The following is a 27,493-nucleotide window of genomic DNA, read 5'->3' as shown; positions in this document are numbered from 1 at the left end:
ATACTGGCCACTGGAGGTCGTAGTGGTTCTCATCACTGAGCGCGGTGGGTTGGGAAAATGATGGCATCCCTGGACCGCCGAGCAGCCGCTCTCCGCTCGGCCTGTCGGCCCTGGGACGGCAGCTTGCTGTCGTGACACAGCACCCCCGCGATTATTTATTTAAAAAAATAAAAATAATAAACACAAACACATTCGACCAAAAAACTGTGGCCAGTCGTGTGGCATTCCCTCCACATTGCCGCCTTTTCTCCTCCACAGTCCCCCCCCTCCTCTTCCACTAAGCTAACTAACATCTGCACATTGAGGTGGCGGCAGGAGGCGCTAGCAACGCCGGTTTCAACATCACCAAAGAGCCGCTGGATGTTTGACACAGGCGCAGGAGAGCTAAGATGAGGTAAGAAGACATTCTTGCTGTTTTTGTGGATTTGAACAACTCGGTTGAAGGCTAAAATGGCTATGTTTAAACTGAATGCTAGCTCGGGTGAGGGCCTTTCACCTGCTGCTGAAATAAGGTGGCTTGTTGTGATTTCTGGTCACGTGTTCTCCGACTGTTTAACGTACGCGTGTGTCGGGCATGCGCACAAACCGCCCGCCTTTTAATTTGATTTTCACTTCCGGATAATACAGCCAATCAGGACCATTGCCCTTGTTTCATTGCAAGCTTTGTTTGTTTTTGTTTTTTGTTTTTTTTGTGATAATTATGCATAGCTAAAGATGAATTGCCCAGCTGTCATTGATGATATCCTTGTTTTTTTGACAGATTTTGTTCTGGTTGCATGTTTAGCCTCCTAATTTGTGACCCAAACCCAGCTCGCTCACGCCGTCCAATAGAGGGATCAATGAGCGGGACCGAATGTCACCCGCACTGCCTGATGCGTATTGATGGCTTCCATTGTGACCCATATGATTAATAATAATAGTAGCCGTTTGCCGGTTGAATGCAGGACAAGGGCAAAGAGGTGAGCTGCTTGGTTTAGCCCTTTCGTAGGCACGGGTTGGTTACTCCCGAATACAGTAATATCGAGAGAGTTTTTACTAAAAGACTTAAGATCATCAATATTATGTTAAATATATTTTTGTATTTAGACCATATTTGTAAAACGTCGCCTAAACAGTTTACAGTTTTGTGATGGTTACTGTAGTTTAGACCCTGGAATAATTTACATTATTTCTACAGACATTTTTTTTTTCAAACTATTAAGACAGCTTTTAGATAAAGTTAATCTTCATTAGATGTCTCATGTGTAGCTAATATTGAGACTAGTGTGTTTGTACTGCTTGTGTGCAGCTGCATCCATGGTGAGTCATATCAGTGACATTTTTAACAATAACGCTAATGCACTACGACAACCTTAACTTGATTGCATATGTCAGGGAAACATCCGGCGTCAGGTGTGAGATCATGTGACCTGTCACCTAGTGCATTCTGGGTGACATCAGTGCACTCTGTGAGTCATTTGCACTGAAGGCAGAGCGGAAGGTGACTCTAGTCTTTCCATTTCCACTTATCACTTTGCTCTTCGCTTGGCACAGCGTGACCGCCTGCAGGTGGACAGTACTGCGTGGGTGAAAATGGATTTCTGGACTTTCGGTTACCAGATAACTCAAAATTATATCATGGATGACAGAGGGAAACCATATAAGGTTGAATTGAATGCTTTCTTTGATGCAGGTTGGCCTCCAATGTGTATGAGCCACTGCTTATACTGTACAATCCCAACATTCAAGTCGAGTGGTGCCTTGAGACACAAGTTTAATTCATTCCGAGTTCAGTGTTTTTGTGTAGTTTGATGATTTGATCATCGCTTGAAAATGGCCCATCTTCAAGTCATGAGATGAGAAACGTGCTATATGCAAATTAGACAAAACTATTTGTACACAAGCAATTACAATGTTATGTTCCCATAATGTTTTCCATTTGGAGCACACATAACTATAAACAAAATCCTGCTTATTTGCATACTTGTGTGTGTTGCCGGGTAAACTAGGACTAAACTGCAGCTGCACAATAAAGCAATGTCAGTGGATCAATTAAAGGAAACACAGCGGGACGCAGCCTGAGAGCTATGTACTAGAAAGAGAGCGTACTTGGTGTAAATATGGCAGGGATTTATTGCTTCCATGATTGCTGCAGAGATTATGATTTTTTTTTTTTTTTAGAGCTGTACATGATTTATAATCTGCGTGCATCTGCGAAAGATGGGAGCACGTCAATATTAACGGGTCAAAGGTTGGATGACTGGAAGTCTGATTTGATGAAGACTGTGACCCAGCAATGTTGGGCATTTAAAAAAAAATCTCCTGGTATATGTAGTGACAGTACTCAACTGCAGAGAGTACCAGGTAGGGCTGTACAATTAATCAAAATTCAATTTCAATTATTACAATCCACAATTACAAAATCGGCATAACTGTAAACAAAAATAAAAGTTTATTAATACAAATTTTGAGTTGTTTAAATGTATATATTTGCACTTTTTTTTTTATGACTAATTTAATAAATCTCGCTTGGTCCAAAAGGAAGTTACAAAATTATAGTGTTTCAAATAATTTTATTTGTCTTAATATTTTTAAATGTTTAAACATTTTCTTGTTTTGTACCCAAAAAGTAGTCATTTGAATAATCATGATTTGAATTATTACCGAAATAATCATAATTATAATGTTTTCCATAATCGATTAGCCCTAGTACCAGGCATGTGTTTACTGGTGGTAGGCATTCGACTGAATTTCCCTGATTATGACGAGCAGTTAGTTTAACATAGTAGGCCTAAGTGTTCGTCAAAAACGAGACAATAATTTTAACATTAATACTGCATTTAAGTATAAATAACATCATTAGCCTAATAGCTTAATTGCCTATAGGTAATTTATTTATATTTTTCAGAAAACAATAAATGTAACAAACAAGTCAAGTCCAGTTGCCTCGATTGTGGATTAACCATGACCATGGGTGGCTAAGAACTTTAGCAAGGATGCTTAGATTTTTGATTGATACTGGAATAGGCTCCAGCGATCATTGTGAGGAATAAGCGGTTAGGAAAATGGATGGATATTGTGACAGTCGGTTAAAAATGCCTGAAGGAGTTATGCTATTAGGCTAACAAAATGTACTTAAAAGTTTAGTAAAATTTTTACTTGAATAAAAGTTGAACAACAAACTAATTTAGCGAACCGCCAGGCTTCCCGTTCTCCCTCGGACCGGTTGTGACTGCGAAGACAAATTCCTTGTGTGTTTAAATAGTTGGCCAATAAATCGGATTTTGGATGATGAAATAGTAATTTTTTGGTATTTAAAATCAAATACAACTGATTGATACTTAAGCAATGATTCTTTCGCGTACCACTGAAAAGATTCCACGTACCACTAGTATTTGTATTCAAAGAACCACTGATTTAGACTGTTGATATAAAAAAAAAATTAAACTAATTTATTTGATTTAGTTATGTAATAAAGTGACTGTTTTTCTTCAAATTATGAAAGACATATTTATTTATATTTTATGAATTATTATTACATAATATTCTTTTATACGGTTGCATCGTCAATAGCTGTTTAAGTCTGATAACTGGCCCATTATTTTAGAAATTCATTGATAATAACATTGCATGTTCCTTTCACCATGTGCTTCCATTCACAGCCACTCGCTGCAGTACATCACTGTCTCATTGTCTCTCTCCACCTGTGTCCTTCTACTACTCTGTTAATGAACAACCTGTGAAAGCGTGTGCATGCGCGCGTGTGTGTGTGTGTGTTTGTCCTGAGATGTGAGCCATCAGATGAATTAAATTCTCTCTCACTCCCTCTCTTTCTCTCTGTCCACGTGGTTTTACGCTCGCCCAATCCAGCAGATGGTAGGGGGAGGTGGTTGATGGTGATGGAGGAGGAGAGGGGAAGAGAGAGAGGGAGGGAGGGAGGGAGCGATGGCAGGACCAGCTCCCGACACAGCTGGGAGGGGAGAAAGGGAGGGGAGGGATGGATGGAGAGGGAGTAGGTAATCCAATGAGACACCGAGAGGAGAGGCAGCGCGAGGGCAACGCCTCAAAGCACCGGGAATCTCTCTCCATCGCACACACTCTTTTTTTCTCTTCATATACCGAGCAACCTCGCTCACTCTCATCCGGATCTTGCCGCTTACTGGAATCCAGCTTTTCCTTTCATTTCCTCGGGAAGGAGGCGGCATTGCCATTTCTGTGGACTGTGGAGTCATCTTTGTTCATTCAAGGAGTTGGGATATAGGTTAGTGGGCCTTTTTTTTTTTGGTTGCCACAGTAGGTGGTGATGCCTTCCTAGCATTTCAGGTGCTATGTCGCCCCTTGAACTCTGACGTCTTCTACGGAAGCCCGGACCAAGCATAAAAAGGAGACTCCAAAGGGTGTTCTTTATTCGCCGACATGGACATCAACCTGCAGTCGCACCGCTTCTACTTCCCGCAGATCTACTGCGCTGAGCCGGGGGCGCAACCGCAGATAAGCGAGTTCAAAGTCAGGTAGGATTTGATTAGATTTTTTTTTATACAGAAAGTAGTGATTGTGTCTGTGAGTATGGCTCTGCTTCAATGGCCACTGTGGCCTTGCAGAGGGGAGGAGGGGCAGGAGGAGGCGGGGATGCACGCTAGCGTATTTGGCCCCCAGGAGCAGCATTGATGGCCAGTGAAAGCGCATCAAGCCAGGCAAGTGCGCTGCGGTGATGGTGGCGGCGGTCGCAGGGGCTGACAACGCCGCAGTCGCGTCACAAACGTGGCGGCTCTCCGGCCGCCTCCCCGAGCGCATCCTTTGTTCTCCATGCCGGCGTCGGTGCTCCTGTATTGCATCCACAGGCGGCCCTCGTGTTTGTTGCTGACAACTGCGGATGTCACTAATGGGATTTTGTAAAAATGTTACTTGTAGGCTTGTGGGTGGAAATGAGTATAACGTGGTCTTTGTGCATATATGAAATCTGTTTACAGAGAACCCCCGTTTATCGCCGGGGGTACTTTAAAATATGAATTTTTAAAAATAAAATTATACTCCTCTAAAATTCTTTAAACACACATAACTCATTCACTCCCAGCCATTTTCACTGAAGCAACCCCCTTCGCTCCCAGCTGGTTTACTGGATTCTGGAGAATATAGTGTTCTATTGCTATAAAAACATGGAACCTACCAAAAGAAAGATTAGAGTTTTTTCTTTCATCAGGAAGAAAAAGTATATTCCTATCTGTTTCCATTTTGCAGCAATTAGCATTAGAATATAACTAAGTTTCATCATTATTCACAAATCTGTTTAAAACAGTGAGGGAAATAGCTTTTTGCAACATGGCCCTGGTTGATCTCTTATCCTCTGCTGCTACCTGCTGGTCTATTTGTGTAATAACTACCATTGCTTTAAGCATTCTCTTCAGTTCAGAGGCTGCATCAAAGCTTTCTGTATGCTCTAGCAAAAAAACAAAAACAAACATAAACCACGTATAAATACGTCTTTGGGAGGATGGTGATATTTAAAATAGAACATATTTATACGTTTTTGGGAGCAATTGAGTTAAACATGTTAAAACACGCGTATTGAACAAGAGGTTTGGCCTGGTGTGGCATGTGACATCGGAGTGTGAGTGGTTTGGTGTGAGTTGTGGCTGACAGCAGCTCCTTCATTACTGTGTTCATTGTGATTGTGTTTTACTGTTCCTCTGGGTTCAACAAATGGCTGACAAGTGCATTGCTAACTGTGGCTAGTAGTAGTGCTAATACTAGCAACAGATGAAGAAGCTAGGCTAACTATAGCCTTATCTGGTAACTACATTGCAGTGGCAAAATTTCTTCATTGTCATTTTTCTTTTAGTGAATAACTTCAACACATTGTACAATCACACAATGCAACCAGTTGCTCCTGTGTGTGCGCGCATGACAAAAGTCATTTTGCTAATCTTTCTAACTGGCTAATATTCAGTTTCTATGAGTCAATTCAACTCACACAGAAGTCACCCCAAAATTGTATTTACAATAAAATGTTGTATGTATTGAAACAAGGTGATTGCCTCTTGTTTTCACAGTTTTATGAGTCAAGGAGGAATTATGAATGGAGGCTAGTTTGTTACAAATGTGATATAATAGTTTTCATTGCTTGTTTAGTTGAAGAAGTAGAATGTGAAAAATCATGTTAAAAAAAGGAACCCAAAGTTTTGTTGCATCCGTCGTTGATTGTGGCTAACGTTAGCGCTTTGCTTGGTTCTTTGATCTCATGCAAAGGATAAGATAATACAAATAATCGTGTATATATCTAAATCAACTATTTAATCTCTACTACTTCTTTTCTGTTTCTTAACAGCATAGTTCAAAAACTAGTGGGTGATGTTTGTGGCAGTCAGGCACTTTGTAGTGTGTAACTCTGCCACCTGCAGGCCAGGAGTTGATCATCAGTGAACTTTTCTAAAAAAATACAACCAGGCTCAGTGTATTTCTATCTATATTAATAGCATAAATATTCTACTTTTTCAGCGTACTTTTTAAAATCTAGTAGGAGTCTTCGACTATATTTTTTTCTGTCAAAGCAGCAGTTGTCCTGGCCTTGCAGATTGTGATATGTTTGACAGCGACTCTTCTAACAGCTCTGATTAGTGCAGCTTTAAGGGACTCAGCTCGGCTAAGAAGCTTTTTCCTTTGGCAGTGGCGCCCCGCTGTTGGAACAGGTTTACAGGGTTGTGATGCTTCACTATATCACGGTCACTATACCAAGCATCCGCTCTCATCTCCACTGGCTATGTCGCCCATGTCAAACATTAACATTGAAAAATGGCAGCTCTCGGCAAGAGTCCTCCTTGTCAGTGATAAATGGATGGATGGATTAGCTAAGGAGGTGATGGGAGAAATTATATGTGTGTCGATTTGTAAGGTGAGCCTTTGAAGTGAGAGGGAAAGATGGGGGGGATGGTGAGAGGAGCAAATATGAAAGACGACCAGTGGATGCGGAAATAGGAAAGAGAGTTCATCATCTGAATGTGTTTGGTTTTATTATTAAGATGGGCTGTAAACCTTTGCCTGTATTAAAGATGCCGGCGTATGTAAACACCAGTCTCGCGTCTATGGCGGTAGACGTGCGAACTGATCACCATGACAACCAGCGCTGGCCAATACAAATGCACACTGACACACAGCATACAATATGTAAAGACAGTGGGGAAGTTGGAACACTATTACATGTGTTTGCATCAATGGCCCATTTACTCGAATCCACCTAAGGACTCATGGAATATTCCATACATGCTCTCGTTATACTATTGGCAACTAGAGGTGGTAGTTAAGATACTTTTATGGTACAGCTTTTCACAACACACTACTACTACCTTACTACCACTGCTACTAATGTTAAAGCTTGAGCCATTATTATCATCATAAGCTATCATTAGCATTAATAGTAATTGTCTTTACTAAGTAAATTCACATTTTCCGCTGTCATCATTCTCATAATTGCGCTAACCCTGGAGTCACACCATCATATAATTAGACACTTTGCTAGTAATTAGCTAATTACTTGAGTCATGTGGGTTTGTTAGAAAGCGCTGAGATGACGCTAAACATTGTGTTGGCATGATTTTGCATATTCATGCTAATGTTGGATGGCACCAGGCCGCAACCGGTAGTGATGCTGCTAGCTGTATAGCCTAGCTGCAACAAGACTGTTTAAAATAAAATAATGATAATAATATGAAGGAATATTAAAGCAATAATGAGAACAATCAAGATGACACCTAGGAAGTACATATGAATGTTTGGGCGGGATTATTTCAATCAGAGCCGTATATAGAGAGAGTTTGAATAACTCGGTTTCAGCAGGGTAACAAGATGGCGTCCATATGTCATGTGACAAGCAGGTGACCAATCATGCTGTGATTGGTCAAATGAGGCGTTTAGCTAGTTGTGCTGTTATCTTTGTCAGATACCGGCGCATTTGTGATGGTTTCAGGTAAGGCAGGGTGATAAGGCGGTAAAATAAAATCTCAAATGTATTTTTGTAATTTTCCAAACACTCTTTTTGCAACACAACATTGACAATGTTGAGCTCATTTGGCTTTGTGATTGTTCCACCTAGCTTTTTTCTTGTCATATCGAAAACAAAGTAAAAATAATTTTGATCCTATTTTCTGTTCCTGAGAATTATATCTCATAGTTTTCCAGGATCCCTCAAGGGACAGCAAACGTGCGTTCTTCCCGTCCACGCGGCGCTTCTCTGGCAGATTAGGGTAGAAGTCAAACACACGGCGGGGAAAGCACTGTTGGGAATTTGTCACTATTCTGGGTCAGCGGAGGCACGGAAGTGATGGGTCACGGCTGCACGCAACAACATGTCCGCCGCGGACACGCCACGGCCAATTACAGATGTGCCTGTGAGACGTCCAAGTCCCACTGCAATCCAGAGCACTTAGCTTAATGTTACCCTTAGCAAGTTGACAACTGGGAGACGGATCGCATGCAAACACAGATGTGAATCTGAGATAATCAATCGGAGGTCACTTATTGATTTTTGGAAGAAAAAAAAACACAGTTGTGTTTTTTTCTGCGTGTTTGTTTGGAGCCTCATCAAGGATATATTATTGACTTCTGTGTTGCGCACATTTTGGTTGATAGATCTGATCTTTTAAAAACTCTATAAAGTGGATTCAGAGGTCTGTTTCTACATACAATAATATATATGGTTGAAGATGAAAACATGTACAAAGACTGAGAATTACAGGCATGATGAGTCGCCGGCTTTGTTCGCATCAGCAGTTATCCAGCGCAAATGCAACATGAAGTTAGCAAGCTAGCTATGCCTACAACACCCAGAAAATGCACCTTCCCTTCAGATAGTCTGCTGGCATGGCTGCTTTAGAGCGCCTCGTCGTCGGCTGTGAGTGCACACAAGTTACGTAGAAAAGGGCGGAATAACAAGGAAGGGGGATTTTTTCTTTTTGTAATTACTGTGTGACTTGACAGCCAGGGCTTCAGGCTGCCGTGGCCGATATAGAGTGCCTTATTGTCATGGAGTGGAACAGCCCAGTCACTGTAGGTTTTCAGCGGACAGCTCAATTTTTAGGTCGATTTTTCCAGGTTGCTGTACTGATATTTGATTAACAGTTGAGATTGATATGGTGTGGAGAGTGGAGAGAATAGCTTGATTTTTCACCATTTTGAAACACCATTTCATGTACTTTGCCTTTTTTTTTATGACTTTTTTACTTTACAGGGACAAACAGCACCAATGTGAAGATGAGGCGATGAAGTCAGAGGTAGTAACAAGCCTCGATTAAACTAGTTTTAAGTTTCTTTTTAAATTTAGATTAACTTTTTTATTAACTAACACTGATACCGAATTGGCGAATAAAGCTGACCCAGCAATTTTCCACCTTTGTTCATTGTTTGTAAAAGCCTGGCTTTTGTGCCTTTTTTTCCCCCAATCTGCTCTTCTGTATAAACAACTTTGACATTTAGAGGGAAGTTGGAAATAGATCCGGCATTTTAAAGCCTTCGGCAGTAGTGTCAGATGCGTCGAAAAGGCCGGTGTGTGTGTATAGATGGTAATGCAGAGACAAGGCTATGAAGTTTAACACCTGAAACTCATTTCTCTCGTCTTGTTGAGTTGACTTGAGTTGAATTGTCACTGTCAGACACTAATGTCATCTAACTGTCACTTTGTGAAAGTGCACACGGTGACATCAATGTCTGCTGGTTTCTTTGTCAAATAAATTTCGGACCTTTTGTTACGGCCATTTTCTCTTCGTGAGAAGGACTTCTGAGTATGTTGGAAGGGGGGTTCTTTTCCCTGCATGTGTTCCCATAAAGCATTAAAGAGTTTCCTGGTTGCTGATGCTGAGAGATGTACAGCAATAGCAGCGGGGGGGCTGGAGGAAGGAGGTCGATGTGAAAGTTTAATGAGACGCTTTTATGTAGGCATTATCAAGCACGGTGTCTAAATGCAGCCGAGTTTTAAAGCGGTCATGACGGGAAATGTTCTCCAGGCTTTGAGCTGCATGGACAGAATTGTCAAAAGCCTTCAAGGTGACTTGAAGGTCATGTCAGCAAAAATAATAGAACGTCCTTAAGCTCCTAATGGAGACGCTGGCGAGGCAGACTCCACTCTGGCCAATTTATCACAGAGATGGAAAATAACTGAAGCCTGATGTGAACTTTCACTAATAATGTGGCTGCGAACAGAGAGGAGATATAAAAGAAGAGGCAGCGTTGCCAACTTGAGGCTTCAGTTGCTATTAGGGATGTTCGAAATCACTTTTTTTTTCCAGACCGATACCAGTACGAGTATCAGGTACTGATACCCACAGTACTTTTGATATATAAAACGTAATTTAAAGCCAACCCAAACATTGCCTTTATATTGTTATTTGTGTAAAATTAATAAAGCAGTAAAATACACCTGTTTTTAAACCATTTCAGGGGGGCGGCCATTTTGCCACTTCAGCCATCGACTGAAAATTATATCACAGTTGCTCAGGGCTCAGGCAATCATGGCTCAAATCGCGAACGTTACGCGACCAAACTTAGAAAACAGGTGATCTGTGATTGATTGTTACCTGAGCCCTGAGCAACTGTGAAGTCATTTTCCATTGACAGCAAGTGGCAAAATGGCTGCCCCTTGAGATGGATGAAAAACGGGTAGATATAGCTGATTAATTCATATTTCACAAATGCAATATTAATCAGCATGCCATGTTTTGACTCGTAGGGACGCATACACGATAAAGACCTTTCTTTCTGATGCAGATAATAATTCGCCGATTTGTTAGTATAGCGCCAACTACTGCTGAGGAAGACTTAGACAATGTCAGATTATTTTTATTTTTTTTACATTCATTGACTGATTCAAGTAATTGATTAATTAAAGAGTGTGTTTAGTTACTTTTCTTCATTTCATACTAAAAGTGCCAGCCGCGTCCTCATGAGACATTTCAGCATGATCATTATGCAAGGTTCAGTCAGGATGTGGCGTTTTATTGCTCCGTTAATGAGAAGACTGTCGTGTGTGTTTTTTTTCTTCACTAACACATTTATTTATTTATATCTCACCAGTACTCATTCATCTTTTCGTCTCAGCCAGGCAGCCATATTTTCTAGGCCAGAGCGAATATTCTACGGCTGTTGTCATGCCAACAGATTAGCCTGCTCGTGCATGCTCGCAACATTCTAATCACTGTGTGTGTGTGTGTGTGTGTTTAATTCGGGGGTCTCCCTCCAAATGTCAAGCAGCAAGTGGAGTGTGTGTAGTGTTTGAAAATATGAACATGATGGGGTTTCTTTTTCCATAATTGAAGCCATCAGCGCTGGACCCGCGAGCAAATTCCATGGCCTTAAAAAAGGATTACGTGAATTAGCATTAAAACTGTTGTCAGTGCTCCAAGCGGCCAAATGAGCTTTATGCTGACTTATCCCCTCCCTTTCCAAAATTTTTTCTTGCCAGCTAATTTTTTTTTCACAGTAGGAAACATTAACAGGATCTGGCTTCTGTTTCCCGATAGAAAACGTAAACATTAATAGCCAAAGCACATGCAAAATGCTACCGTGTGTATTTAGTACGTTAACGCGCCTGTGGAGTTGAACATTTATTTACATTTCCGTTATGTTGTTTACATTTCAGTAAGCGCTAAAGGTGGAAATCTAGCTGTTCCTTTACGCGAGCAAAATCAAGTTTTATGAGTAAACTGTAAATATAGAACAAACTGTGACTCCAAAACACTTAAATATCATTTCAAACTTATCTTATTACCTTCCCATAAAAATAAATGGATACAGATGTGATTTAGAAAAAATGCATTAGCACATGTAGCGAAAATACTCCCTAACTTCCACGACGGGAAGGGGAGCCGCTTCGATTGGGCAGGAGTCGGCTGCGTTCCATAACATAACGAAGCAAAAATACCAGTCAGAGCGCCGTTTGTGGTAAATTTGCACTGGGCATGAAAATAAGGCCCTATGTGTTAGTGATGGGCTGGCGACCAATCACTTTGGTCTGAGGTGTTTTCACTGCGCAACAGCTCAGCGTCATTACCCGAAGTGGCATGTTTCCCTCCATGGCAGTTGAACGGCTCCTCAGTGGAGCCTGTTTAGCTGCAGTTTAGTCCTTTAGAGCAAATGTAGCCCTGGCCTGGTGAGTTTATAAATGTTTAAGTCCTCAGCTGTTCTCTACTCCTCCGCTTCATGAAGCTTTCATGGTGTCATGCAGAGGATGCACTCACACATACAGTAGACCGTATACACGGAAGATTTTGTTAAGACAAGAACACAAAACAGTTTGTTGACTGTTGTGGGGATTTGGACGTTACCGCCGAGCAGCTGCCGAGCTCTACAAAGACACCTTCTGTTAGCTCGTCCTTTTGCGACGCTGTGATGGAGTGTGTGAGAATCAACAACTGTAGCGCACACAAATTGATCACTGTTTAGATGTCTCAATGGACTGCGTAGTTCCACTGCGAGGAAAATAAGACAACAATCTGAAGGAGCAGCTAGAATAAAAGTCAATTTGAAAAAATATTGTCTATGCTTTATGTGAATGAGGTGTGTAATTGTTGAAATTATGAGTCGTAATTGGGATGAAAAGTTGTAATTTTTATATGATAAAGAGTACAACATTTAAGAGAATTTTTTTTTTTTAACAATTGTCTGTAAGGGGGGGGGGGGATAACGAGTCCGACTCTGAACTATACTATCAGTTTTTTTATATACATACAGTGCAAGAAAAATATTGTTGGAATGTTTCAAGAATAAAGTCGAAATTAGGGATGGACGAGTATAATTTCATGCAATTTTTTAAGGAAAAATCCTTATAGGTCTTTCTTTAAAATGATCTGCCTGTCAAAAAATGACCAGCTCATCCCAGCAGCATCTTTGTTTTGATACGTTGTACCGCACATCATTTTCAATGAAAGTCACAATATTCGCACGCGCTCAAAAAGCACGCACCAGAGGATGCAGCCATGTGTTTAATTTATTTTCTTTAACTTGTCGACTCAGTTCAACTTTAAGCGCCGCTTCTCAGCGACTGGCAGAAAATGGCGTCGAAGAGTCCCAGCGGCATTGAAAGCAGCATGAATAAATGAGGCGCCTGTGCTAAAAGAAAAGCAAAGAAGGCGGATCGGAGGGGAGGAAACGGAAACACACGTACACACACACACACATGCGCGACACACACGCAAGCAGAGTAACTCGGATCAAATATGAATAGTTTCTCCACGAGACATGAATAAGTCACACACACGCACACTTTAAATGTCACACGGGCTGCCACAGTGAATTCTGACAGAAATCTCAGCCAGACGCTCATGCGGGAAGAAGCACGAAGTTATTAATACCATGACTTTTATTAACACGTTTTATACTTTTGGCCTCAACTGAGTGACTGTCAAAAAATCCACCTTAGAACATTTGGGATGACTTTGCAATGACTTTGTTAAAAACTGACTGCAACGGAAGGTGTGCACATCTGTAGTTATGCTGGTAAAATACTTTTTCTTTGGCTTTTCGTAACCGTTTACCTCCTCCTTTAGATGGCCTGGCAACAGTCAGACATGATAGCACACAACTTTAGCTTAACACGTGTACGCCAGGAATGTCAAAAATATATTGTAAAATTACAATTTTATTCTTAGAATATAAAGACTTTGCACAAGCAAAATAGTTTTTTAAATTCCCACTTCACTTTTGTTCAATACAACTTTTTTCTTGTAATGTTTTAACTTTATTGTGGTACAGTATTTTTTCTCTTAATATTATGACTTTCTAGCTTTTAAAGTAAATTTTTTGCATTTTTTTTTTTTACTTTGTCATAATATGCCTTTGTTGTCTTTAACTCTTTGACTGCCAGACGTTTTCAGAAAAGGGATGCCGCCAGTGCCAGCCGATTTAAGCATTTTGACTGATTTTCAAGGTCCACAGAAAATGTTCTGTTTGGACTATGGAAACACACGTACTACCAAATGAAAGATTGGACTTTCATCTTTCATCAGAAAAAAAGAGTTTGTTTCTACCTTATTCCGTTCTTTAGTAATCAACAATAGAAAATGGTTAGTTTGACCCAATTTCGCCCGTGTTGGACCAAAATACGGAGAAATCAAGCTTTTAGTGAAACGATATTATTTCATGCATTCTAGTGAATTTGACACTTCTTTTTGTCCATGAATGATGCCACAAACACCTAAATAGTGCTTTACTTCTATAAAACACTACCACCAAGAATGAAAAAGTGTTTTTTGATAGCAAAATACGTTTATTTACATTCAACAGTGTAACAATTTGACAACAATTTGGCAAACTATTTACAAATGTGTGCAACTGTGGTGCTATTTACAAATATGTGGATGTTTCAACGACAGTTTTTCTTTTTGTGTAACACTTCCCTGCGTGCAAGGAGACGCAACAGCATTTGCACAAGATTGCCTCTTCGCGTGCGCCACTTTCTTGCCGGCCGTTTTTTTCCGGGGAATAGCAAGTATATACTGCAGTGTCATCAAGTCTAATATCAGGATCATGCTACGGTTACGTTACGGTGGTGTTACGTCTCGCTTCCCCGTGTCCTTCAGTTGCTATACCGGGTGGTAGGAGATCCATTTTATCCACTCCATTCATGGTGGCATCGTAGTCCAGAAACAGTGTCTTCTCCGTGATCAGACTGTACCCGCTCCTCCGATGAATATGCATTGGACTCGGGGTACTCTTCATTGTCCGATCGAATGTCCGCTTGTGCAGCTCCGCGTTTTCCGGCCTTAGCAGCGCTAGCCGCGCTAGCCGCGCTTTGCCGATGAGGCTTACTACTTGTTCATAACAGTCACGCCAAAGCTTCCAACTTTGGCGTAGAGCTCGTTGTCATCTTCATCATCATCATCAATCTGCATTGGTCGATGCCAACTCTCCATCGCCCGATCGAATGTCCGATTGTGTAGAAGTACCCGGCCGGCTATTGTGCGCGTTTTCCGGCCTTAGCAGCGCTAGCCGCGCTAGCCGCGCTTAGCCGTGAGGCTTACTACGTGTTCATAACGCCAAAGCTTCCAACTTTGGCGTAGAGCTCGTTGTCATCATCATCGTTGACATCAATGCGCTTTTTAGTATTGATTGATGCTTTCCGTCTTTGAAAAAAATGCTCAAGCTGAGCTGCTTGTAACCGGTTGCTTGGTCAAGCCATTGTGGCTTGGATCAGCCATTGTCTCCTCAACACTCTAGCTCCGCCTCACGTCTTCTACTGACGCCCACGGTGGGCGGCCCATCCAACCTTGTGCAAAGAGAGTCATCGCTGCCCTCTAGGGGCCAAAACGAGTCTTTGACTAATCAGATCAGCCTGATTCTTTCAGCACAGCTGCCCAAAACTTTCCTGCACCCGTTTTTGAAAAAAAAAAAAAAAAACATAGGGGACGTCTTTTAACGTCCTCGGCGCCCTTCCCTAGGTTTATGCTAAACGTTTTATAACGTTTATGGCAGTCAAAGAGTTAAGGTTGGACTTCAATCTCCTAAAAAAAAAAAAACTTTTGTATGCATATAAATACTTCTTTTAAATATATTAAATTTAAATATTCCAATGTTTTACTTGTAAATTACAACTGGCCTCCTGTAATATACAACTTTACTTTCATATAATTTTTTTTTTTGTAGGATTGTAACTTTATTCTTGTAAAATTATATGTTTTTATCTTCTGACTTTCGTTTTAAAATTTAGCAATTGTTAAAATTGTATTAGTTCTACTTCATTCTTGTTAAATGACAGCTTCTTTCCTTCTAATGTTATGGTTTTAATCTCATAAATTTGACGACAATGAACCACTGCTAAAATGTACAATTATTTTATTTCTCCCCCGTAAAATGGGGTTATAATTGTGTGTAGATGCCACAGGATGGTGGCGGAACATTTAAAACCAAGAAGATCATAAAACATCAACACCATGTATCTAGCATGTACACAATCATGAACCCATGGTACATAAATGACTGTATTCAGTCATTATTTAACTCAAACAAACCACCTTCACATCAGGCTAATCAGCCGTGTTAGCTACTATAGCTAGCATAGCTAGCCTAAATAACGGCACAAGCTGATATGACATCACACAAAATATGCACACTAGCACTTTACACAAATGCTAATTAGTCATTAAGCTCACCTTAAATCACACCCCGATCAGTAGCATTGGTAGAGAAGCAGAGATGCATTCTTTGCTAGTGCGTAACATCTAACGACAGTCACACATAGCTCAGACCATCAAAATATTCATGAATGGCTCTCGGTGTGACGCAATGCAGTTGTCCAACCAAAGTGACAATTGTTTAATCAATACAGTGTAATCACTCCACTACATTGAAACAAACATGAATAAATAAAGTGTGCATTAACATATCAGTTCATCTACTCTCAGCCTTTTAATCCTCTCTTACGCTAATTGTGTAAACCAAATGCAATCAGGGGCTTGTCCAGCATCTGCTGATGTTCTTAATGAGACTGTGTGTGTTTGTGTGTTTGTGTGTGTGTGTGTGTGGGGGGGTGCGTGCGCGCGTGTGGCCTCCAGTGTTGTGTCTGGCTGCTTTGTCCATCTGACTGCATTTATCTCTGCGCACTGTGGCTCCCTTTGTCACCCCACTTTCCCCTACTGTAATCACACACACACTTGTACCATGTGTTGTGCAGACAAAAGGCACACGTGCAAAAGGGGAAAGGAGCTAATTAAATGGAATGACTTAGGAGGCCGGGAACAAAAACGCGGACGAGGAGCAGAGAAAAACAGTTTTGACTTGCAAATGAGACGAACGAGACGAGAATGAAGAGAAGAAGATGTCCCATCTGTGTCTTTGCCTCTCCGCCAAGCTAAAATTAGACCATCGACCCTGGAGGCAAAGAGAAAAAAGCTGTGTCAGAAAAGAGAAGAAGGGATGGTAGTTTGAAAAGTGAGAGAGAGACAGCACAGTGGAAGGAATTATATTATTATGCACAACACACTCAGTAAGCACATCCGAATTCCTTTGTGGAGTTCTCGTCTACTCCTGCTTCATCCTACATTGCAAAATTGCAAAATTGTCCATTGTTCCATCCATAGGAATCAAAATCATGTGACATTGCCAAGCTGCGCCGTGATTGGTCGTTACCAGAGCCCTATTCAACTGTGATGTCATTTTGAAGTGTCAAAATGGCTGAATTTTGCTACTTAATTTATATTCCGCAAACACAATATTAATCAGAATACTATGTTTACACTAGAGGGGGCGCTGGAGAACTTAGACCATTTTTGGGTTGACGTCTTTTTTTCCCCACTTCATGTGTTGGATGGCTCATTTTGTACTGTAACCAGGAGATAATTAGCGTAGCGTAGCACAAACACAGGAAGTAGACGGGAGTAGACGCCGACCACCCGCTGCCTCTAAAATTCGCTAATGGTGGATGTTTTTCTGCTCGTTAAATGAAAGTTGCACACTGGGCAGGCTGGAAAGAAACAGGTCGTGGTTAATTAAGCTTCCTTTTCAGGTGCAAGGCAGCAGCGTGGCATTTCTTCATCGTCTTCTATGTGTCATTATAATTGTTTTTTGTTGTTTTGTCCCCCCCTCCCTACCAGCGAGCAGAGCATCTGCCAGGCGAGGGCCTCGGTCATGGTCTACGACGACACCAGCAAGAAGTGGGTGCCCATCAAGCCGGGCCAGCAGGGCTTCAGTCGCATCAACATCTACCACAACACACCCAGCAACACCTTCAGGGTGGTGGGGGTCAAGCTGCAGGACCAGCAGGTGTGTCATGGCCTTACCTGTCTCGGCATTCACACACATACATGCTGTAATTTAAACATTATACACAGGTAATTTAGTCATCTTTGTTCGCATACACAAATCATATAAACTGTTGGTTCACAAAGACAGGTAATCATCTTAGAGTTTATTATTTTTCTTCTTAGTTAAAAATGGCTTACCTTAAATAGAATTGTGCATTATATTGTGACCAAAGGTAGAATGCTAGTCGGTTATTGCGCCGTTTTGCTGGTGTGAATCCTTTTTGTGGCGTAAAGAAGCGGCATGCTAAGCTAGCAATATGGCAAACGTTGGTTGCCATGACTACTCTTTTTCTTCTTCTGCTTTCTTTTGGTGCATCACTGCCATATTACGATTCTTTAGTATGCTATGAAAAGGGTGGCTACTGGCGGTAATGCACAGCTACTACTTCTTCTTCTACTACTTTCTTTTGGCAGTTGGTTAATACTTTTGGTGTATTACTGCCACCTCTGGCCGCCGGCAGTAATGCAAAATGATTTGCCAAGTGTCAAAAGAAACACAACCAGATAAAAGACGGAGAGGATTCGGGCCAGTGAAGAGAGAGAGAAAAAAAAAGTTTGGCAGGATTCTCACTTTATTCTCAGAATTCTCATTTTAAAGTCGGAATTCTGACTTTAAAGTGAGAATTCTCACTTTAATCTCAGAACTCTCACTTTAGTTAGAATTCTGAGAATAAAGTCAGAATTCTGACTTTTTTCTCAGAATTCTGACTTTATTCTCAGAATTCTCACTTGAAAGTGAGAATAATAGTAGCACTAATAAAAATAAAATCTGGTATATACAGTACACGTATTGTAAAATTGAGTGTCGCACGCACAAACACATAAAAATAAATGTTTGTCCATTCACGTACACACATAATGGCATTTTTACATGTCACATTTACATATGCTGTTGAATTAATTTGTAAAATTGTTATGTTGAAAATGCCTTGACTGTTCGCTGTCATTCATTTTGTGTTGATTAGGGGCAGAAATAACAAGTTTTACTTTTTTTGTCCCCCTTTCATTTCTTTTTTTCAAAGAGTGAAATAAAATTAAAAAAAATTATAATAAATAAAAATACATAAATTCACATGCACAAAATGTAAACTTCTATCTATTCACACATCTCTCTCTTATTTCTTAACTCTTAATTTATATCTGTCCATTCACATAGTCGCTAAAAAGTCTGATGATTTCTGATTTTGTCTCCTCCTCCTGTGTGCTCAGGTGGTCATCAACTACTCCATCGTGAAGGGGCTGAAGTACAACCAGGCCACGCCAACCTTCCACCAATGGCGAGACGCCCGGCAGGTGTACGGCCTCAATTTCGCCAGCAAGGAGGAGGCTACCACTTTCTCCAACGCCATGCTCTTCGCCCTCAGCGTGCTCAGCGCCCAGGACGGAGGTGGGTCACCACCTATATAGCATCATACTCACAAATATTATGTTTTTATTTAGATGAAATTAATTTATGTCACTAAACTGAGGTCTTGTGGGGGCAAATTTCCTCCACCTGCTGGAGCTGTAGCCTCCCTGCCTCTAACGCAAAGTCACCACCTCCTCTCTAATAGTATCAATTGGAGTGGGAATATGACTCCGGGGGCGCTCGCTGCACTTCTGCAGCCTTGGAGGTTTGCGTTACATGACAGATGATCTGTGGATAGTTGGCGAGTGGGGGGGAGGGGCAAAAGTGAGGTAGTCAGGTGAGGCGATAATGGAGGAGGAGGAGGTGGAAGAGCAGGCCAAGGCGAACTATGGTAGGCAGCAGCGAGTGGATTTGTCAGTGCTTGTGTGTCTGCTACAGTCGCTTCCTATTCCTCGGCATGTCATGTAGGTGCATTATTGTATATCTCATTGTGTGTCGTATCTTATGTGCGGTGTTGTTTGATGTATTGGCACGTTTAAAGATGATTAAAAAAGTCATTCAGGTCAGCTAGTGTTGGCCAGCAACAACATAGTGAGATACACTTTGGTCCTCTGTTTACAACGGCGCTACTGTATATTTGTTCCTGCTTCAATCACATGAAGCATCATAAAGGTGGATGTTTTCGTTTCAATGTGTTGAATTGCTCTCGTTTGTATGCTCGGTTTGACTTTATATTGCTTGTTCTAGATGTTTCAGCTCGATTTCACCTTGTCTGCTCACTCCTCCGTCTTTTCTTGCCCAGGTCCAGCTGTGCAACGCCAAGTCCAAAATGGACCAAGCTCAGAAGAGATGGAAGCCCAGAGAGCAAGGTGGGTAGTTTTTATGATATGCCGGTATACTCTTTCCTGGCAGATGAATCGGCTGATATGAGCTTTTCTTTAAATAGGCTAAAATCAAACACATTTTTTAAGAACATATTAACACGTTGCAATGGAAGACAAAAATTATGACATTCAAATATCCCCCCTCTAAAAAATAAAATGGCACCCAAAAAATTCTGATTTTAAAAATTAAATTCCAATATAAAAATATATTAGAAAAGGAAAATTTGTAAAACGTATAATTCTGCGCTCTGTTGTAAATGTAAACAAATATGGTACTATAGTACAAAGTATTGTAAAACTGTCAAATGTTCTGCCTGTATTTTTTCTCATTATTGTATGTGAAAAAATATTTTATTCAAAAATTTTTTTTTGATATTCGACCAATAATCTGTAAGAATTTTATTCTGACAAATATCGGTATTTGCATTGGCCTCAAAACATCTCTATCTGCAGGGCCATAATATATGTATACTGAAAAAATGGGGATTGATATTTACTTGAAAATTTCTAGTAAAGTTTTTTTCACATCAAAAATTCTAGTTAAACTCCTTGTAAAAATGTACTTATAATTTCTGAGAATTTGAATTTCCCAATTTCTAATAGGGTTAGAGATGTTTGTTTTGTTTTTTGCTTTGTGCTGTTATCCAAAATTTGAGATACACTTCAGATACAATGCCACTAAAGTGAAAGTGGAAAAATGAGCAATTAAGTTTTGATAATTGCCCTCACGTGGTGTCAAAGAGAGCCAAAGTCACCAATGCAAGGTGCTGCTGTCAACCACAGCTCACACCAAGACACTCACGTGCAGACTAACTGGCTACAGCTCCTGTAGTCACTAAGAAAAAGGCCACACCTCTTAAAGACAAACATCAAAATACAACAGTACAACTAAGACTTTATGAAACCAGTTTATATCTGTTGTTTTGTGGTTTTAAGCAATATAGTGCTATGTTTCTTTAAATAAAAATATAACAAAAATGTGTGGTTTTGGCGGGTCTGGAACGGATTCATGGCATTTCAATAGATTTCTATAGGGACAATTGATTTGATATACGAGTAAAGTGAGTCACTAGCTAGCAAACACATTTAACAAATTTAATTGTTGTTTTCTCCCTGCATCAAAAACGAATAATAACAATACTGAGCTCTCTAGAAAAAAAAAGAAGAAGAAAAAAAACCCGAATAATATCACTGATAGGAAAATAAAAGCCCCTAAATCCTCTCTGCTGCTCCAAATGCTGACGTAACCCTTTTTTTTTTTATAAAGGGCCCCGCCCACTGAATTTAAGACAGACCTTTGACCACAAAATCTCCTCGCCCACCCAAATAACAATCTGCCCGTATAACGTTAGTATTATTTTCCAAGCCATTTTCCGAGTCCTGTGCGAGTACGAAAATTTATCTGAAAATTCATTGTGTTTAGTTGTTGGCATATTGAAGTGCAGTTTTAAATTTTTTGTACATTTAAACCCAAAAAAAAAAAGCGTGGTAGTGAATTATCTCCAAAAGCAGCAGGCGAACTCCGAGTGAACCCAAAGACAAGAGCAGTAGTGGTGAGGATTAGCCAGCTGTGTGCGCCCACTTGTGTGTGTATGTGTTTGTGTAGAGAAGATATTGTGTCTGACTGCATGTCGCACACATGAATTCGAAGTTCTCAGATGCGCAGACAGTTGAGTTACATAACAACAACACGCTATACTTAACAACAGAAGTTACGTTTCCGATATACAAAGCAACATAAATAAATAGGATTTCTAAGATTCTTATAATGAAGATGGCGTGTTGTGTACTGTGCGTGTTCCTGCAGGCAGATGATGGAGCAGCAGCAGCAGATGCAGGCCCACATGGAGCGGGAGCGACACTCCTCCAACTCAGGTAGTGAAGTCACACAGTCACGATATTCAACCAAAATGGCCTTTCAAGAATTCCCCCCTTGCTGTTCTTCTATCATCCAGGTTCTCCTTTCCAAGGCCACCCCGCCGTGCTCTCAGTGGCGCCCCCGGTCGTACCTCCCCCTGCGTGCATGGCAGCGGGCCCTCCACCTCCACCACCACCCCCTGGACCTCCGCCGCCCTCCGCCGGGGCCCCTCCTCCGCCGCTGCCGCCGCCAATGCCCTGCCACGGGGAGGAGCCGGCAGCCCAGACGGGGCTCGCCGCCATGATCGCCGGCGCCAAGTTGCGGCGCGTGCAAAGAGTGAGGCCTGTCAAACTTAATGATGACATAAGATATATTAGTATTATTAGATATAACAGTTTTACATAATATACAGTACCGTGTATTAAATATATTTTTTATTTATTTGAATAAATACTTGGTTAATATTTTTAGGTATTTTATTAAATAATTTATTAATTTATTTCATGTTAAAATAAATTGATAAAACAAAACAATTTTACACATACATTACACTTTTTAATTGTTTTTATTAAATTGTCCATTTGTAAAATGTAAAAAGAAATACATATGTTTAACTATTATTTGTATTTTATTTTATGATAAAATAAGAATAGATAATGAAATAAATAGAAAAGAAATAATAAAAAAATAAAAGCTTTACTAAAATAATCCTTAATTTTTATTTGTAAATAAGATAAAATAAAAATGTTGGTAAAAGAAACAATTTTACACACAGTTAACATTTGACATTTGAAATTATTAATTTTAACTTAATTACTTGTAAATATTATTTCATAGCATTATTTTTTATTAATAAAATAAACTATGCATACCGAAAGTAGATATAAAAGTCTACACACCCCTGTTCAATTGCCATTTTTTGTGCTATTGAAAATTAGACGAAAATAAAGAATTTTCCTGCATTCACATGACAACTCTTTTCAAGAGAGAAAGTTAAAAAAAAAAAAATACAGTAATATGGTTGCACAAGTGTGCACACCCTCTTATAAGTGAGGATGTGGCTTTGTTCAGTTCAATTAACCAGCTAGAACTGAGGCGTGTAAAAAAAAAAAAGAAGCCTGCTAGAACAGCTGAACTTTATTTGGGGTTAATCTCTGACTCCCAGTTAACACTAGTTCAAATGTGATTGGTTCATTCTGAACACATCCACAGTTTGTAGAGCGTGTACAACTTTTCAAATGATTTATCTTGGTCTTGTTTTTTTTGTTTTGTTTTAAACCACCTGGAATTTGAACAGGGGTGTGTAGACTTTGTGCCCACTATATGACAGATGTATGTTAAAATTTAGACTTTTTAATTGAATGTTTTACCTCATCTACAAATGACCTCCCCATCTGTCCATTTTAACAATCTTGCCGTACCCTCGCCAGCCGGAGGAGAGCTTGTCCAACTCGTCTAGTTCGTCCGGCGGCAAAAACAACGAAGTCAACCGGACGAGCGGCGGCAACGGAGGACTGATGGAGGAGATGAACGCTCTTTTGGCCCGAAGGTCAGAAAGAACATTTTCATATTCACTTTGGTTGCATTGAAGTTTGAGTTACCAAATATCTATACCACACATATCATATCACCACCTTGTAAATAAATTATGAAAACGTGCAGTAATGAAAATTAAATAATATATAAAGAAATTAACTGGTTTCATCACATTTTTTGCGTCAATTCAATGGACAACGTAATGCTCCTTTTAGTGTATGTGCTTTGGCCACCTGGGGGCAGTATAATACAGACATATGGATAAACTGTACATGTCAATACTCGTCATTCTCCGTAGAGGATAAATAATATATGCCTGTGAGTAATTCTTATTTGATCTTTTTTCATACGTTGATCCAGTGTGTGTGTTTAAATATCGGATGCTCAAAGCGATACAAGACCTTTAACTCATTTTCCAGTGTTGGATTAGGCATTGTGTACAAAGAGTAAAAGTGCAAATATCTCTGGCATCTTATTCCCTGAAGTTACTTTTAAACCGATGAAGTCTCAAAATAAGAACATACCGTGGTGAACGCCATTATCCTGGTCACGTGATCGTGATGACGTATCCCGTGCGTAAACGAAAGTCGCCTTCGTTCTGGGCGATCCCGATTACTGCGCCAATTCTGATCAGTAAAATCCTCAACGCGTCAGGTTTCATGTCAGTCCCTGTGGGGTTGTGGCGGTGGGGGCGCGGCCTCTGCTAAGTGAGTGGCTTTGTAGTCATTAGCGGCCATGTCAAATATGCGATATACATATATATATATATATACGATGATCACGTGACTGTCCAAAATGGCTGATACTGCACTTAATGAAAAACTATTCATAAAAAAATCATAATCGCTCAACATGAATTGACAATTTTTTCAGGGAAGAGTTGAAATTAACCATTTCACAGAATAGCTAGTTAGTTTTTAAGTCTTGTATTCCTTTAAGGTTATAACACTGCAATACTGATGTTAATTTTGAGCCTGTCTAGCGTTAGGCTAGCAGACTTTAATGCAAAATGATGGGGTTGCTTTAAATACATAATGTGTAATTCTCTTTGATTTGTGTTTAGTTTGACAGTAAACTTCAACTGGAAGAGGCAATAAACGACTTTTTTTTATTTTATTAATATTGCAAAGTCAATTCAGTTGAGTTTACTGCCACTATATAGCAGCAATGTCTGAATTAATTATTATTTTTTGCTTCAGCCAAATCGTACCTTTAAAGAACTGGTCTCAAAATTTCAAAGCACGACTGTGTTTTTATCTTGTTTAAATACTTTTTCATGTTTTTTTTTTTTTACTTTTCTCCTAACATGGCGCCTTCTCTTGCTCCCAGAAGAAAAGCAGCATCAGAGAAGCCAGACGACAACCAAAATGTGAGTGAGCGCCTCATCCTCCAATAATTATGATCTAATATTTTTTTTTTTAAATGAGCGTCACTGTGATGTAAAATGTCATAAACAAGTTAAAAACAAAACATTATGACGTGTGTGTCTTAATTCAGGATGACCCAAATTCTTCCTCACCTAGCACGAGGGGGGGTCAGAATGCTACAGGTGAGCTAAAAGTAGTATTGGCATCACATGAATATCTTGGCGCGTGATTGCATTTTATTTAATTATTTGGGAGATGTCAGGCGTTTTACGCTGTCGTTTTCATGCTAACATGACTGTTATGCATCTCGTTCGTATAGATGGAGCAAAAAAGCCGTGGGAAAGGGCCAACTCTGCGGACAGGGCAATGGCTTCAAGGTGAGAGACGGTGTGTTATTGTGATACAGAATCACACAGAAAATGTATTTAATATTTGCTTTGTTGACGACTACGTAGAGTACGGCCTGCGGGGGGCGGCACCGACGCTGACTCGATAGACATGGATAGGATGAAACAGGTAAACTGCTAAGGATTAAAATAAAGACAATTTATTTGTTTTACAAAAGACTGATGTGTGTGTTCCTTTAGGAAATCTTGGAAGAAGTGTTCCGCGAGTTGCACAAAGTGAAAGAAGAAATTATTGACGGTGAGAGCTACCTCGGTTGACAACGTCAAACCAATCAATAAGAAAAAGTCATTTGTGCATGACAGCTTTTTATTACATATCCTATTCTTTTTCTTTTAAACAATCCTTTTGTGCTGTGAAGGAGTATTAGGGCCACACTGACATTTTTTTTTTTATTATTATTACAGCATTAGATTAAAAGATGTATATTTTCGAGATTAAAGTTGTAAAATTTTCACAAATAAAGTTATAATGTAACAAGAATAATGATAATTATATTTTCAGTATTAAAGTTATAATATAATGTGAATAAGGCTGCATTTTAACGAGGTTGAAATAAATAAAATAAGACTTGAAAAGGCTTCTCTATGCACGTCAATTAAAGTTGCAATTTACACTTGTGACCACTGGGTGGCACTATCTGCTATCTAAGAATCCATCCAACGAGAACATAGATCCTGAAATTGCATTTATGCTGTTTTGCATCCACAATCTCTTGCAAAGAAATAAACATGAAAATCTGCAGGCGCAATCGGTGATTTATTATATTCAAATAAATTGTGGGAAATAATTAAGAATATATCTACATAAAGTCTAAACTCTTACGAAAGCTAATATTTGACTGTTTCTGATGCAAAATATTTGTATTAACCAGATTTATATAACATTACATAAGTAACAACTTCCAAACAAACCAATTGAATGGGATTATGTGATTTTTTTTTAAAAATATTATGTTATTTAAATTTTTGAAAATCTACATTTTTAACTGGTGTAAATTCACTCCCCCAGTTAGTGATGTAACTGACATGAAACCAGAGAGCTGCTAATAGATATTTCTGATAATACAAACAATAAATTAAATAAATGTTTGTGTGATATTTATTTGATCCTTTTTTGTATTTTTTTTTCTTCCCCACAGCCATTAGACATGAACTTAGTCGAGTGAGCACGACATAATGTCACCTATCCGAGGATGAGGAGGAGTCAGGCCCAAACTGTGACGTCTGCTGTGGGGTCGAGGAGCCGCCGTAGCCGCCATGTTTTTGCAGTGTGCATTGACTTGAGGGGAAGCGCCATGTCTGTGTGTGTGTGTGAGAGAGAGTGTGTGAAGAGACTGTCAGTTCTTTACATTTCTGTGTCCTTGTTTGCCCCTCTGTCTTTGGCCTGGAAAAACATGAGAAAATTCAATATATTCAAATGGTTTTATGGTGTCCAGGAGTTTATTAAACACTTACAAAGAATTATCATTAGCCTTACTATCATATTCTTCATTTTTGATATATGATTGGAGGGGTTTCGTCATTAAAAATGATGTTTAACTAAATGAATATAATAATAAACATAATCTCTCCATTCGTTTTCCATAGCACTTATCCTGAGTAAGGACTGGAGCTATAGCCTATTCCAGTTGACTTTGGGCAAGAGGCAGGCTATACCCTGGACGGGTTAGAGTCCTAAATGAAGCTAACATGCATGTTTTTGGGATGTGAGATGAAAACACGGTACCCTGACAACATAAAAACTCCTTACAGGGAAGACCAGAGCCAGGTTTCGAACCCAGAACCTCAGAATTGTGTAGCAGACATGCTAACCACAAGATTCACAGTGCTGCCCATAAGAAAAGTCATCATATTTAAGTTTTTATTGTCTCCAGGAGTCTATTATTTTTATTACCCTTACCATCATATTTCCCAGAGGGTTTTAGTCTATAACAAGAATATGATAGTAAAGATAATATTGCATGTTTTTATTAATTTGCTTTTATATTATTCATACAATCCAAATATTTCTTTCTTTTTTTCTTTTCATTTTTTTTTTAAGGATTTTGTTTGGTTTTTATTTTGGACCAAAACAGCAAAATGTCACTTTTGACCAACAACAGCCACTGCAAAACTTTTTTTTAAACAAAAATAACACACCTGAATATTTGTGATCATGTTAATTTAAAAAAAAAAGAAAAAAAAGTTTATTGGCTGCAAAGTATTGTTTATTCTGTTCTCTTTATGATGACAAAGTGCTTCCTCGTTGAAAAACAGATTAATAAAAAGAAGAAAATGCACTGTGTTTTGAAATACATTCAAATAAAACTGAAAACGTCTTGGATACAGAAGGCT

At 39.6% G+C, this 27,493-nt stretch overlaps 1 protein-coding gene and 1 long non-coding RNA gene across 4 annotated transcripts; one reads left to right on the top strand and one right to left on the bottom strand.

Annotated features, from left to right (window-relative positions):
- The first annotated feature begins 41 nt into the window (after positions 1 to 41).
- evlb (Enah/Vasp-like b) lies at positions 42 to 27,489 on the top strand. Of its 3 annotated transcripts, none has more exons than XM_086060483.1 (13): positions 42 to 394; positions 17,550 to 17,718; positions 18,969 to 19,146; positions 19,910 to 19,976; positions 21,799 to 21,866; positions 21,947 to 22,185; positions 23,280 to 23,398; positions 24,715 to 24,754; positions 24,883 to 24,934; positions 25,072 to 25,129; positions 25,208 to 25,268; positions 25,340 to 25,397; positions 26,299 to 27,489. In XM_086060483.1, exons 1-13 carry the CDS (start codon positions 390 to 392, stop codon positions 26,334 to 26,336), a joined length of 1,152 nt encoding a protein of 383 aa, XP_085916609.1. In that variant the 5' UTR covers positions 42 to 389; the 3' UTR covers positions 26,337 to 27,489. The 3 variants fall into 3 exon arrangements, with proteins under 3 accessions (XP_085916609.1, XP_085916608.1, XP_085916607.1); XM_086060482.1 differs by lacking the exon at positions 42 to 394 and adding an exon at positions 3,990 to 4,490 and having other exon boundaries at positions 24,718 to 24,754; XM_086060481.1 differs by lacking the exon at positions 42 to 394 and adding an exon at positions 3,990 to 4,490.
- On the bottom strand, positions 15,776 to 18,334 carry LOC147158524 (uncharacterized). Its single transcript, XR_015090676.1, has 3 exons — positions 17,898 to 18,334; positions 17,547 to 17,735; positions 15,776 to 16,827 (listed from the first exon to the last, which is right to left on the bottom strand). It is a non-coding gene; the product is annotated as an uncharacterized LOC147158524 (long non-coding RNA).
- Positions 27,490 to 27,493: the final 4 nt, after the last annotated feature.

The sequence above is a fragment of the Leptonotus elevatus genome, chromosome 18 (genome assembly GCF_054856555.1).
Source record: "Leptonotus elevatus isolate MCC_2025b chromosome 18, RoL_Lele_1.0, whole genome shotgun sequence".
Lineage (NCBI taxonomy): Eukaryota > Metazoa > Chordata > Actinopteri > Syngnathiformes > Syngnathidae > Leptonotus > Leptonotus elevatus.
This window is presented reverse-complemented; position numbering and strand designations above follow the sequence as displayed.

What these genes read in the sequence shown, in the direction of transcription:
- evlb (XM_086060481.1), top strand. Translation starts at nt 4,396, where the DNA reads ATGGACATCAACCTGCAGTCGCACCGCTTCTACTTCCCGCAGATCTAC. An exon ending in GGGGGGTCAGAATGCTACAG is followed by an intron (nt 24,935 to 25,071) that starts GTGAGCTAAAAG and finishes TCGTTCGTATAG; the next exon opens with ATGGAGCAAAAAAGCCGTGG. An exon ending in GAAAGAAGAAATTATTGACG is followed by an intron (nt 25,398 to 26,298) that starts GTGAGAGCTACC and finishes TCTTCCCCACAG; the next exon opens with CCATTAGACATGAACTTAGT.